Source organism: Gracilinanus agilis, chromosome 6 (genome assembly GCF_016433145.1).
Source record: "Gracilinanus agilis isolate LMUSP501 chromosome 6, AgileGrace, whole genome shotgun sequence".
Taxonomy (NCBI): Eukaryota; Metazoa; Chordata; class Mammalia; order Didelphimorphia; family Didelphidae; genus Gracilinanus; species Gracilinanus agilis.
Genome location: NC_058135.1, coordinates 255,201,196 through 255,215,548, shown reverse-complemented (window position 1 = coordinate 255,215,548; position 14,353 = coordinate 255,201,196). Strand labels below are relative to the sequence as shown.

Genomic DNA, 14,353 nt, shown 5'->3' with positions numbered 1-14,353 from the left:
ACACACACACACACACACACACACACACACACACACACACACACACACACACACACACACACACACAAAGAGAGGAATCACTGTAGAAGCCAAAAGGCCTTTAACTTATTGTTGGTCTTTGATCAGTATCCTGGACTGAAACTTAGGTCATTTAGGTATAAAAACCAACAATTAAACAATATTTTGTGCTTGTTATTAGGTACTTACAATCCTTGAATGCTCAAAGATGATCATTTTTAAATTAAATCAAGATGCCAAATTTTTAAAAGGCAGAAGAATTCAAATTTTAAACCAATATTAAATATCTTAGTTAAATTATTTCTTAAATGTAGGAAAGTAAATGTTCATGTCTTGTTAATGCTATACTTGTGTTTATTTAGAATGATTTACTAAAATGTTTTGGGGTGATCTTTTGAGTCAGATTTCTTGTTCTCAACTCAAGAATTGTTTCTTTCTTTTTCTTTTTTTTTTAAATTTTGAAGATATCTAAAGCAAATTTACCTTGACATTTAACTGATATGAAAACATTCCCAAACAAGAATATTCTACATTAAAATATATGCTTCATAAAAAACAGAGAGTAAAGTTATTTAGTCTAAAGGTTGTGAAAGCAATTTAAATAGGGTCTGTTCTTTGGCCTATAATCTATCCTTTATCCGGATTACAGTTCAAAATGTTTTTACTGCAATCTCTGCTAGAGCTCATCTTTTTCTTGTATAAGTCCAAGCCCCCTTAATGTTTTAGAAAGGCCTTGACTAACTGAACTTTGATCTGATGTCTTCATTGAGAAAAGCTCCAGGTTGCCCATTTCAGATGCAAATCCTCACTAAGGCCCCAAAGAGTTTAGTAAAGACAGCGAAAAAGAAGAAACAAGAAGTTTCCAGGATCCTCTTTGAGAATCCTGGGGCACATTGGTGTCCTTAATCCACGCTGCTGCAGGGATTAAGGTAGGTGATAACCTTTCTCGATTCAAAAGAATAAGTAGAGTGCCAACAAACTGGGTGGAGACTAGGATTTGGCTATAATAAAACACCACGCAATCAAAGCTTGGTCTATGTCAGAAGCCTCTGAATAGGCCTCAATGTACCACATTCCCAGGCCTAGTGGGGAAGCTTGCAAAAGCCTACCTGAATCAAGTAAGCATGAATAATCTGTTTTAGCAGACTGGCCATGGAGAGAGAAAGAAAGGGAGACTTTCCACTTCTTTTAAGTTGGACTTGATAAATTTATTAGTGGATTGAGGCTTCCTGGAGTCCTATGAGTGAGCGGGTACAGAAAGAAATGCACTAAATTATCAGTAAATAAAGTATTCACTTAGACCACCATTAATCATTGGTATTTCTAATTATAATACTGATGTGATAGAAAATTCATTTTTGGGGGATGAATGACGGCAGAAAATTGATTCCATGGGACAATTTATCATGTGATAGATTTCATGTGACTGACCAAGAATAAAATACTTCATTGGAAAATAAAAATAAATTTGTGTATCTTTTAGTTTCATCTAGCTCACTAATTTTAATTAGGAATTAAAAATTAGTTTGGAATGAACAAGTATATCCTACAGAAAGACAATTAGACAATATGAAATAATTATTAACCCTTTAAATCTTTTATAGAAAAAATTTCAGAAAAAATGCCCCCCTTATCATCTCCAGATAAAAAGTAACTTATGGAAATACATTAATGTATAACAGATTTCTGAAAACCTCTATGATTTTCAGGAGTAGTAATCAAGAACAAACAATTAAGCAATTTCACCTTGAAAAAGTAAATAGGTATAATAGAATACACAGGAAAATTTTTTGTTCAGTCATTTTCAGTCATGTCTGACTCTGTGACGCCATTTGGAGTTTTTTTGGCAAAGATACTGGAGTGGTTTGCCATTTCCTTCTCCAGCTCATTTTACAGATGAGAAAACTGAGGCAAACAAGGTTAAGTGACCTGCTCAGGGTTACGTGGCTAGTAAGAAACTGAGGCCAGATTTGAATTCTGGAAGTGGAGTCTTCCTGATTCCAAGCCTATGCTACCTAGCAGTGGGCTATTAGTAATAACAGAAGGCTATTTTAATATAATAATGACAGTAGGCTATTAGAGTAGTCCAGGTGGGAAGTGATGAGAATGTGCTCTAGAGTGGCAGCAGTGCCAGAAGAGAGAGCAGAGCATACTAAAGAAAGAAGGCCCAATTGACAGGCCTTACCAGCTGCTCAGCTATGGAGGGGTGAGAGAGTGAGAAGGTGAGGAGGAGTCTTGGAGCAACACCCAGGTAAGAAGCCTGAGGGACAAGGAGGCTGATATTCCTCTCAATAGCCACAGAGGGTGGGGTTTGGAGGGAAAGAGAATGAGTTCTGTTTGGGGCATGTCAGGTTTAAGCTGTCTACTGGACATCCAGTTTGAGATGTCAGAAAGGCAACTGGAGAAGTGAGACTGGAGGTCAGCAGAGAAGTTGGGGCAGCATAGGCCCATTTCCAAGATGGTAATTCAAACCATAGGACCTGATGAGATCACCAAGAGAAGTGGTATGGAAGGAGAAGATGAGAGCATCCAGGAGAAAACTCTCTAGGAAATCTGGTCTGAGAGCATGATTTAGTGGATGTGTTTTGGCCATGGCCAGTGAAGGAATTTGCTTTGCTTAATAATGTTAGGAGTGTTTTCTCCCTTTTTACTTCTTTTCTTCTCTCTTCCTTCTCTCCTCTTCAGTGTAAGGGAGAAGAAAGAGGGGACTTCCCTCCCAACAAAACAAACCCAGCGCCCCTCCCCCAAATCAAAACTTCTTTGTGTCACAGACTCCTGAACCTGTTAAGCAGTCTGGTAAAACCTATGAATCTCTTCTCTAATGTTTCTAAATTCATAAAATAAATGACATTTAGGGTAACTTGCAAGTTGTTTGATCCTGGTTGCCTAGCCCTTACCATTATTCTGCCTTGGCATACTTAGTATTGATTCTAAGACAGAAGGTAAGTGTTGTTTAAAATAAATAAATGAATACAATTACATAGGATTACAAAAGAAACCAAGTATGTTGAAATCTATTTATCAAAATATTTTTTAAAAAACAAGTTCATCGACTGAAGGTTAAAAACCACTACAATCAAATAATTTCCTCTACATACCTACTGTCACAACTCTAGAATAATCATTACTGCTCTGAACAGTTTGCAATAGCCACCTAACAAGTCTTCCTTCCTTCTTTTGCTCCCCCCAATCTATTTTTTATACATAAAAATATTTCTCATCAGTACAAAAGTTTTTAGTGCCTTTCTATCGTCTGAGTTAAGTTTGATCTCTTTTGCCTAGCATTTGAAGCCCTACAAAATCTTTTGCCACCCTACTTGCTTACCCTTAATCTCCAATGACTCCCTTCCAGAATCTAGCAAAACTTTATTACAATCTATACTTTGACCAGAACCTTCATTTTTTTGCCTCTCTGCATAGATTTGATCCCTAGAATAGACTCCTTTTGTTAGTTCTTGAATTTTATTATTTTTCAAATCTCAATTCAAATGGCACTTCTCCAGTGAAATCTCTCCTGATCCTCAGCTACCTATCACTTAGTAATGGCACACTGCTCCTTCAGTCTTGCAAGACACTTTATCTCACAGTTATTTAATGCATTTTCTATGAAAGATTATTCTAGCTATCTCTGTTTTTGTCTCTTCTCCTACGGTGTTAGTCCCATATTTTACATTTCTCTCCATGTCAGGGACAATGATCTCACACAACTGGCACAAAATGTTAGGTGAGTAAAACATCAAAAAATATTAGGTGACTGATATTAAAAAAAAACAAACTTGGTACTAACGAAATCCTTTTTTTTTTATGATTTTGCGTAGACCCAGTTTTGCATTGTGAAAACTGTTGTCCCATAATCGATAAACTAAGTCATCCTCTGCGTCACTGGTTAGAATAAAATAGTCTATAAATGGACCACATTACCACTTATCAAAAAACAAGTTCCTCCCCTAAAAATACTAATGATAGATAAACAAATCATCTTTGTATATAGAAAATTAGCACTTGTTAAGAATATAAAAAATTCTCAAAGGAAGTTTTCACTAAAAACACATTAACGCTGTGCTATGTAATATGAATTTTTTTTCAGTTGTTCACATGATACTCATCTGAAACTTCTAATAGCTGTGTCCACAAATGTTTGCTGAATTCATTCAAAATTCAAAAATTTCAGTCTAGTGACTAAGTTCGACAAGCTACCAAGTTACCGGAGCTAGAAGAAGCACCTGAAATGGCCAGAATCTCTACGTTGGGCATCCTGTCTTCCTTGTGGGCACCCAGCGCTTCCAAACTTGTGTCTCCACGCTTCCCTGGGCAATCATTGGACTGCATGTGATAGCGCATGTCAGCCAAATGGAAGGAGCTCTCTTTCTTGGTAGCAGACTCCTTGCTACTGTCAGAGCAGTGAGAAGCAAAGGGAACTTTGGGCCATCTGTCATCTGGCTTGCTGGTGAGCTACACAGGATGAACTCTACTGTGAACAGTGGAAGCCTTCTGCCCACCAGGGCAACAGCTCAGGCGGCTCTGCACTTAGAGGTCCCGGTTTATAAGAAAGTAGGAAAGAGTATACATGAGGGTGAAATAATGGATCCTAGAAATGCCTACAAGTTATAAGCTGAATTCTATACCTAAAAAGTACTTCCTAAACGCTTGTGGAAGGGCCCTGAACATGGAAGTGACTGTTTTTCAAAGGTTATGAGGATGGAGTAATAACAACTACCAACATCTGTAAAGCACTTTAAGGATGCAAAGCACTTTATAGATATCTGATCTTATTCTCCCAACTATCCGGGGAGGTAGAGGCTGTGATGATCCTTATTTTGCAGTTGAGGAAACTGAGGAAAAGAGTAAGGGATTTCCTGTAGTTGTACAGCTAGTAAGAGTTTATGGACAGATCTCTAGCTAGGGCAGGTCTATGCAAGCTTTGGGGACAGGCCTGGCAAACATGTGTCCGCTTTCTGAGGGGTAGTTTAACCTTGGCTGGCCTGCCACCAGAATAGGGGGATTTAAAAAATTGGTTTGCTTTCTGTTTTTTTGTTTGTTTGTTTTTTTGCTGTAGCAACTAATGAGTATCATCTACTGTAGTAAAAAGGTGATACAAGCTGTAGAGATGAAGTACCTGCTTCTCTGAAGTAACAAAATAGGATCTGCTCTTATCATACAAAGACAAAGGTCTAGCCCAGTGGACAGATGACTGCATTTCAACTTTGGCAAGGCAGCCAGAACAATGCAATGGGGCCCCTAGGAGACAATGTGGCCTTATCACTTCTCCCCACCGCTGGTGGAAGCAGACAAGCGTCCAGTCTTGGCCAACACTGTCTCAAAACTTTTTTGTCCTGCATGTTCTGCATCAGATTTCCCTTCCCTGATCCCTCTCTTCCTGAGAAGCAACCTTGGGAGAGATGCAGATCTCTGGGACCTTGGCCTCGTCAACAGGAATAGCTTAAAAGACCCAGAAGAGAAAGTTCTTGCTACCAAAGTCCTCAGCACCAGAATGCTTGGTGTTGTCAAATGATTCAATGTAATAAACAACAGTAGCCTTATCAATCAAGATGACCCTAAAGAAGACATGTTGGGATATCAACATATGTATTTATGAATAAATGTGACTCTTAGCCATTTGGACCTGCTGGTCTTATCCTGTGGAGCCCTGGGCCTACCTACCTATTCTACAGTTGAATCTTTCTATTTTGTTGTTTCCTCTTATTAGTAAGTGAACTCCTTAAGAGCAGGACTGTCTAGCTACTCTATTTATGTCTGATATTAACTTGGGGTCTTCAGAAATATTTCAAGGGATCCATGAACTTGAATGGGAAAAACACTAAACCTTTGTTTTTATTAACCTCTAAAACTGGCAATTATTTTAATGATGAATGTAGATTATCATCAGCAACCATGACTTCATCACCAACAGAAATCATATGTTTTCATATCACACCACAGTTGTCACAGACATTTAAAAAATATTGCTTAAGTACATTTCTACTTAGAAATAAGCATAGTCTTTGGACTTGCTGCCAGATCACATCCTGTTGAGTGATGCTCACATGATGTTTGTTGTTATTGTTCAGTTATTCAGGCAGGCCCTTCTATCTTCCACTATCTCTAGAAGTCTGTCCAAGTTGATATTTATTGTTTTTATGACACTCTCTATCCTCTCATCATCTGCCATCCCTGTCTCCTTTCATCGTCAATTTTTCCTAACATCAGGATCTTTTCCAGTGAGTCCTGTCTTGTTATGTGGACAAAATGTTTAAGCTCCAGCTTCAGTATCTGACCTTCCAGTGAACGGTCTCAATTAATTTATTTAAGAATTGAATGATTTGATCCCCTTTGCTGTCTAAGGGATTCCCAAAAGTCTTCTCCAGCAACACAGTTTGAAAGTGTCAATTCTGAGGCTCTCAGTTTTCCTTATAGTCTAACTCTTACGTTAGCCATACATGGCTAATGGAAAAACCATAGCTTTGAGTATATAGTACTTTGTCAGCAAGGTGATATCTCTGTTTTTCAGTATGCTGTTGAGATTTGACTTGGCTTCCCTTCCAAAGATCAAGCTCACATTATATAGCTGGCCAACCACAGGGGTCTATAGGCTTTACCAGGATGCTAAAGGAATCCATGACAGAAAAAAAGGTTAAGCATTTCTGACTCAGCACAAGGCTTTGCACAGAATTCATTCCCATTCATTCATTCGTTTTTTACTTACCAGGCATTTTTCAAAGTTGTTCTAATGTCAGCTCTGAGAGAGCATGAATGACTATGAATTCTCTACATTTATAATTTATTTATTCTACAAATGAATTCAGCAAATGTTTACTAAATTCATAGTATTTGTAATGCTTTAGCTATTTGGAAACTTCAAGGAATCAATCACTGATAGCTACATCTTTTATGTAAAGAATATTTTACTTGTTTAACAAAACAAAATTTCTTAGTCCAACTATTTTGGATGATAGTGTTTCTAAAATAAATTGTAGGCCTCTCTAAATTCTTAGAACAAATTAAATAACATCATCAAAAGAACATAATCATTTATTTAAATTAAAAAGTAAATTTAAATAAGTTAAATAAGTTTGTGCAGGTATAGGAAAATTTTACATAAATGTGGTTTTACCTCCATTTGAGGCAAGTTTTGATAACGCCAGGCTATCTTCATGGAAATATCTGGTTCTTCTTGTGAGTTATGACTACGTCCTTCATCAAGCACTTTTTTATAGTTGTCATCATGTAATGGCTCAGGAAGTTCCTAATAAAGGAGAGTAACATTTTATTAGAGAGAACATTATTAAAAATGATGATAATCATTAGGATTTTCCAAAGAACTAAAAGTTGTTAGCCACTAACAAAAACACTAAGCTATGCCAACACATGGCATTCCAAAATAAAGAATAGTTGAAAGTAATTTCCCAGCTAACTAGGCCTATCTGCTTTTTAAGATTGATCCAAATATTCTTAGCACTACTGTTGCTTATATTTCATAGATTTGCAACATTCCAACAAGCAGATATGGCTTTTCAAATTTATATACTTTAATAATAGCTTAGAATTACAATTTACCTATTATATCTAATTACTATTAATGTTTGTCATAAGGTAAACATAAAGCATCTGCACAATTTGTTTACTGGTTCATCATTCTAAGAACCAAAGAGTTCATTTCACTGAGATAACAAGGTGAAGTAACCATGATTAAAATAAAGATACTTATCTACCTGTATCAAATGTCACTTTTACACGGGCAAATTTTTGTTTCCCATTTCAACAATGAAGATAAAATCTAAAATCCTTAATAGAACAAAAAACAACCATTTTCGATTCTAGGCACCTTTTTTGAGGAGATGGAGGTGAAGGGAAGGGGTGTCAATGTGCCTTCTAAATTACAACTACTACTACTATTAACAATACTGAAAATAACAACAACAAACATATAGTTAACATTTATATAGTGCATATGTGCCAGGAATTGTGCTAAATAATTTACAATCATTATCTCATTTGATCTTTGCAATAACTGTGAGGTGACTACTATTATTAACTCCATTTTATAAATGAGGAAACTGAGGCAAAAAATGATCAAGTGACTTGCCCAAAGTCATTCAGCTACTAAGCATTTGAGGCTGAATTTTAACTTAGATCTTCCTAACCCCAAGTTCAGTCTTCTATCCACTGACCCACTAGCTAAGAAAGTTCTATGTGATACCTTTAATAAGGGGTATGAGGCAGATAATGCAATATGTGAAATATAGTAAGCTCAATGAAAAAGGGAAAATACTTTGATAGTTTAAGTTTATTTTTGCTATGGCAGAATTGGAAAGTGTAACTTGTTGATAGACATGCTGTAGATCAATATCTTTATATCTATAATTTTTGATATTTCATTAATCTGTTTTATTTATAACTAGTTTACTTACATTAGATAGAAAATATACTGTCTGCTACAGTTACTGATTCACCTCAAATGACCTCAAAGTATTTTAAATGTATGAAAATGATTGATAGAAGGAACTAGTTATATTTTAAAAGTTCTTGCCCATAAAATATTTTCACTTCCAGCATTCAAAAAAACACATACATAATAGAAGAAAAGGAATACCTTACTTTTCTAATGAACATAAAATTGAAAGATTCTCAAAAAAATTTATTTATTATATTAGCAACTCAGGATGCTATTTTTATGTTTTTCTTAATTTGAGACATTATTTGCAAAATATAAATTCTATTTTGTTAAAATGTCAATTTAGATGATTAAAAGGTTTCATAATTTCACAGCTATCAATATATGCATGTAACAAAATTCACTATTCATCCTATAAAAAAGTGTATTCAACTATTAATTTTGGCTATTGGAGGAAAGATGTAGAACTTCCTCCTCCATCATGCCCATGTTTTTATCTCACTGTTTCTTTCTCTTTACAAATATCTCATGGTAAATTAGAAATTTTCCTCTATTAGTTTATTTATGATTAAGGAGAAAGCTCTACAATCATTCTTTTTTTTTTTTTTAAACCCTTAACTTCTGTGTATTGGCTCCTTGGTGGAAGAGTGGTAAGGTGGGCAATGGGGGGTCAAGTGACTTGCCCAGGGTCACACAGCTGGGAAGTGTCTAAGGCCAGATTTGAACCTAGGACCTCCCATCTCTAGGCCTGGCTCTCAATCCACTGAGCTACCCAGCTGCCCCCATACAATCATTCTTAAATGAAGCCTTTTCTTAATGTGATTGTAATCTTCATTAATGTCAAATAACATACCAAGAGAAATTACCCAATCTTTTCCTACAAATTAGAAATTTTTCTTGACTTTAAATTTTAAGAAATCTTATTCTTAGGAAACTTTGCATTCTTTCAACTCTTCCATGCATTTCAATGCTTTGAAAGAGTATAATATTAACAAAACCAATACAAGTTTAATGTAGATGAAATATGTTTTTAACAATTAGCCCATTCTGTTGCATATACGAAGGTGGAGATGGAAAGGCTCAAATGGGTTAGAACATATATTTTCCCCTGATTTGAAAAGGTTGGTATGACTCTTATACGGAACACTATTCTAGTTTAACCTAACCATTAGTTTTCTTGAAAAGCCACTGAATATCTTTGCAACCTTTTTGTTTAAATTAGTTTCACATTATGACTTTTTCATATAAATAATTTTGTCTTTCCATTCTACCTAATAGGAATTTGATAGATGAAGCCATATCATATTTCCCATTAAGTTGGATTATTAGGTTACTAAATGTACAAAGCACACTTTAGTCCAAGTAATAACTATTATAAAGCCACTTAGCATTAATTTTACAGAAGAGAGTGGCAACCCAGCATAGGCTGTATTACGGGCTCCCTCTCAATTCAAAATTCTTTCTATGACCATCTTTGTAGGATAGTTGAGTCATAGAAAGTTTTATCTCAACACTGTTTTTTTTTTTTAAACCCTTACCTTCCGTCTTGGAGTCAATACTGTGTATTGGCTCCAAGGCAGAAGAGTGGTAAGGGTAGGCAATGGGGGTCAAGTGACTTGCCCTGGGTCACACAGCTGGGAAGTGTCTGAGGCCAGATTTGAACCTAGGACCTCCCGTCTCTAGGCCTGACTCTCAATCCACTGAGCTACCCAGCTGCCCCCTCAACACTGTTTTTTAAACCTGATATTTTCCAAGTTACATCACCCTACCCTATTCTAGCTAGTAGAAATGGTAGGTGAATGAGCAACCAATAGCATGGCTGGTAAAGGTATCTTAGTGTTCTATTTTTAATTTTTTTTTATGGAGCTCTCATAATTGTCTTTAATCTGTCAATACCAAACACTAATAGGAAATAAGAGGGAATTATTGATCCACTCCCTTGATAAATTTATTCTTTCTTGCCTCTGAGATACTAAGACATATTGCCTTTCTCTTAGGTTATAACACCTTTCCCTCACCTATGCTGATTTCTGCAAGCATGATGTCTTTTGTCATCAATGAAGTTTGGAACACGTGAAGAAGTTAGAGAGTTGAATGGCTTAGTAGACAAAAAGCTCAAACTGCTCTCTTAAACCTAGATGGTCACACTGCTTATAAAAATTTTATAGGACACAACCGATCCTTCATCTCCAAATGAGGCCTAAAGTTTGCAAAAATAGAATGCTATTATGTAAATATTAGCTTGTTGAAATAAGAGAATGAATAGAAAATTTTACCATTTAGCTTAACTTAAGGAGGAAATTCTATTAAATTTTCACATGCTAGTTTCATACTGAAAACATCCTCAATTTAAACTGTTATTCTCAATTTGGGAGACTTTCAGGTAACACTTAAATACTTTATGGCATGTGTTATCTTTGCTAATCTCCAAAACACAATGGAAATGAGTGCTACTCACAAACCATTGTTTGGGAAGAGATGGTAAATCCTATCTTTGAATTCCTCTAACTCATTAAGCTGGCCATTGTTCAAGCATTTTCAAAACTCAAACCACAACTGTCAAATTGCAGTATCATCATTTAACAAATGTGTCATCTCAAATATTTCCAAAAGGTAACTTAGTTTATAATATTATTACAAGATAATATATTTTAGACTTTAAGATGCCTAAGAAAGACATCAATAAAACTTTTAAAAAATGTAAACGAGTCTATCCTCCCAAGTGGAAAGAGTGTGTGTCCATACATATGTGTAAATGTGTGTGAGAGTAGTCTAAAAAAAATCAGGTCATAGGGAAATGAGACTACAGCAATCCTAGCCAGGGCTTTTTTCTGCTTCAAAATATACTGAAAGATAAACATATAGAAATAGAGTAATATTACTCTTTGGAAATCAAAGTGATAAGAGAAAGGAACAATGGGATTTAATCTTATGATAATTATCTGAGCAAGTATGAAAACAGCACTTATTCTTCCCATCTCAAGGAAGATGGCCTTAGCCTTTGTTATTTGACCACCAAGATCCTCAGAGAGAAAGAAAGAAAGAACAAATAACAGAGTTAGTCTAGCCACAAAGAAAACCATAAAACAAAACAGGTTCTAGAGTCTAGACCAAACTGAACTATCCATTTAAATTGAATTTTAAACACAATCTGCCCAAGTACCAGCACAGGTCAGTGGACTTGGTCTGATGCTCTCTGTTCAAATTCCAGCCTTGTCACATCCCATGTGGCCTATGCAGAGTCATTTCCTCTCTCCTGCCTTAGTTCTCTCAACTGTGAAGTAAGGAAATTAGACTATGGATAACTTTCAAGTCTGTTCCAAATCTAACTGTAGGATTGTTAAAACCAAACCCTTTGGAGAATGGTCTATTTAATAGCAGTCATCTTTGATACAAACAGATATCTTCCTAAATCCAATGCAACTTAAAAAAATTTATAAGCAAATGTCATAAAAAAATCCTTCAGTGATTTTTTTTTCATTATCTCTGTATTTAGATACTTTAACATTTATTTACCTAACAGGGCTATTTTGCTGTACTTTGCAAACTGTTAAGCGCTAAAAGAACACAAATTATTAAGTTGTTTATTGTTTCTCATACTTCTAACATCTTTTGCAAATTTCTGATAGAAAGGGCACTGAGACAATTTGCTGTCTTGTTTTTATTATTTAATATTTAATGTTCTGAGGACTGTTGTGTAGATACATAAAATAACTGCTTGTTGTTAATAAATAAAAGCACTGGGATATAAAATCATCTGTAAGCTTACTGAAATAATCTACTGGCAGATAAGCCAACAATTTTCTTTTAGTTTTCTTCTACCATATTTCTATATTTTGAAAGTTTCCCATATCATGTAATTTGAAGATCTGGTTTGGTAATAGCTACTGAAAACAATGTTCTTAAATGCAGAGGGTATCATAAGTAGTCATCTAGCTTTGTTTTTGGTTCACTGTATAGTGGTCCTTGTTAATGAATTGTTATATAAGAGCTCATAACCAAGAAGCCAAGCTCATTTTGACAACTCAGGGTGGGTGCTGGAGCAGTACACTCAAGTCTTTCCAGCAGTGTAGATAGCATTTGCATTCCACTGGCACAATGTTCAAAAAGAAAGGTCATACCGACGACATGATAAGGAATCAGGGAAAATTTTGTTCTTGTTCATTTTAGATGCCTTTTTTTAAAAAATGACCTTTATTTTACCATATCACCTCCTTGGCACTATAAAAACCCAGAGAGAAACATATGTGAGCTCCTATCAATACTGGAAAATTAATTTGTACAAGTTCTTGAATGGATTTTTAGGAAATTCGATAAAATTTTTTAAACATTTAAAGAAACAAAGTTAATTGCAGTCTTTGCTTCATATTTAGATAATCATTCCCAAGTCTTTAGCTGGAGCATTATTCACAGAATGCAGAAATGACCTCATTAGTAAGCCAGTCAATAAGCATTTCTTAAGCACCTACAATGTGCCAAGAACTGTGCTAAGTAGCTAAGATTCCTTAAATCCTAGTTCACTAGTTACCCATCTTATATACTGAATTCTGAACTTTTCATTTCCCCCCTCCACACTGCTTCATTCACCTAGCTTCTTGGTCTTATTGGTGCCCCAAGGATCTCAGTCACTTGCGTTTGAATCAATGAGATGACTACGAGGCACGAACATAAAACCTAGATCTCTTTACCTTTCTTTCTGGCATCACCCTCCATGAACCTCATCTATCTAACCTACTTCGGTTTTCTCCTCTAGTGGATTCCTCCACCTCCAGGCTCTCATTCTTTTAGTCTCTCCTGCCCACTGCAACAAAATTAATTTTCCTCATGTAGAGTTCTGAGGATTTGACTTTCCTTCTGAAAGACCTTGACTGGCCATCGGTGTATAATCAAATGGATATCTATACTGTATAACCAGGCTCATAATCAGTTACCAAGTTCTGCTTTCCCCACCTCTTCTTCAACTCCATGTGCCTTCCATTCTAGGGTGCTAGCCACATGTGCTAGGCAAACTATCCTTCCCACTTTTCCTTGAACACTGTGCTTTCCGGATTCTGGAATTTGCCCATGCCCTTCCCTCCACAGGCAATGCTGCCCCTCCAGCCATCAACTTCAGCCCAACTACCAAAATCTCATCACCTTCAAGGTCTGGAAGCCTTCTCAGATTCTGACAATTATTCTGATTCTGAACTTCCGATGTTTACTGTTGCATCTTTAAAGCACTAATCACATTCATTCTCTTTGTATTATAATTACTTGTATGTTTTGCTTTCTCACCAATTCTGGACTGGAAGCTCAAAATAAGAAACAAATATGTTTTTAAAAATTCTCCTACCTTACTTACTAAATAATCTGAAACAATAGGTAGAGAAAATATTTCAACATAGTGAAAATAATTTTTTCTTAAAAATCCCTTACTTAGAATCAATTCAAGCCACCTACCTGCCCTGTGAAAATAAATTTTTTTTTAAATGTCCATGTCTGTCAGCTGGGTGGCTCAGCGGACTGAGAACCAGGCCTAGAGACGGGAGATCCTGGGTTCATATCTGACCTTAAACATTTCTAGCTGTGTGACCCTGGGCAAGTCATTGAACCCCCATTGCCTAGCCCTCACCATTCTTCTGCCTTGGAAACAATACACAACTTTGATTCAAGGAAGGAAAGTAAGGTTTTTGAAGAAATGGAAATTCCTTTCTTAGATTATTATGTCATTTGTTCACTTTTTTTTTACTTAATTTCTATGCTTAACTTTTTATTGGAACCCCATTTGTTTTCCAACTTCCTTTAAATATTTTCAGTGTGCCACAGAGCTTAAAATATGAATAATCTTTGGACACTTTATATAATACGTAGCAAATAAACAAATGTTACCAATATCTTAACCTCAAGGGAAATGTTTTTTAACTAATTTCCTATGGGGTATAATTTCACCTTTCAATGACAACA

The 14,353-nt window shown here is 35.7% G+C and overlaps 1 protein-coding gene across 1 annotated transcript in view; it reads right to left on the bottom strand.

The window, feature by feature from the left end:
* ELP4 (elongator acetyltransferase complex subunit 4) overlaps window positions 1-14,353 on the bottom strand; it is a 289,442-nt gene that overhangs the window by 236,803 nt on the left and 38,286 nt on the right. Inside the window, exon 4 of the mRNA XM_044682145.1 lies at window positions 7,130-7,261. Coding sequence (XP_044538080.1) covers window positions 7,130-7,261 — 132 coding nt within the window. The remainder of the gene's footprint in view (window positions 1-7,129; window positions 7,262-14,353) is intronic.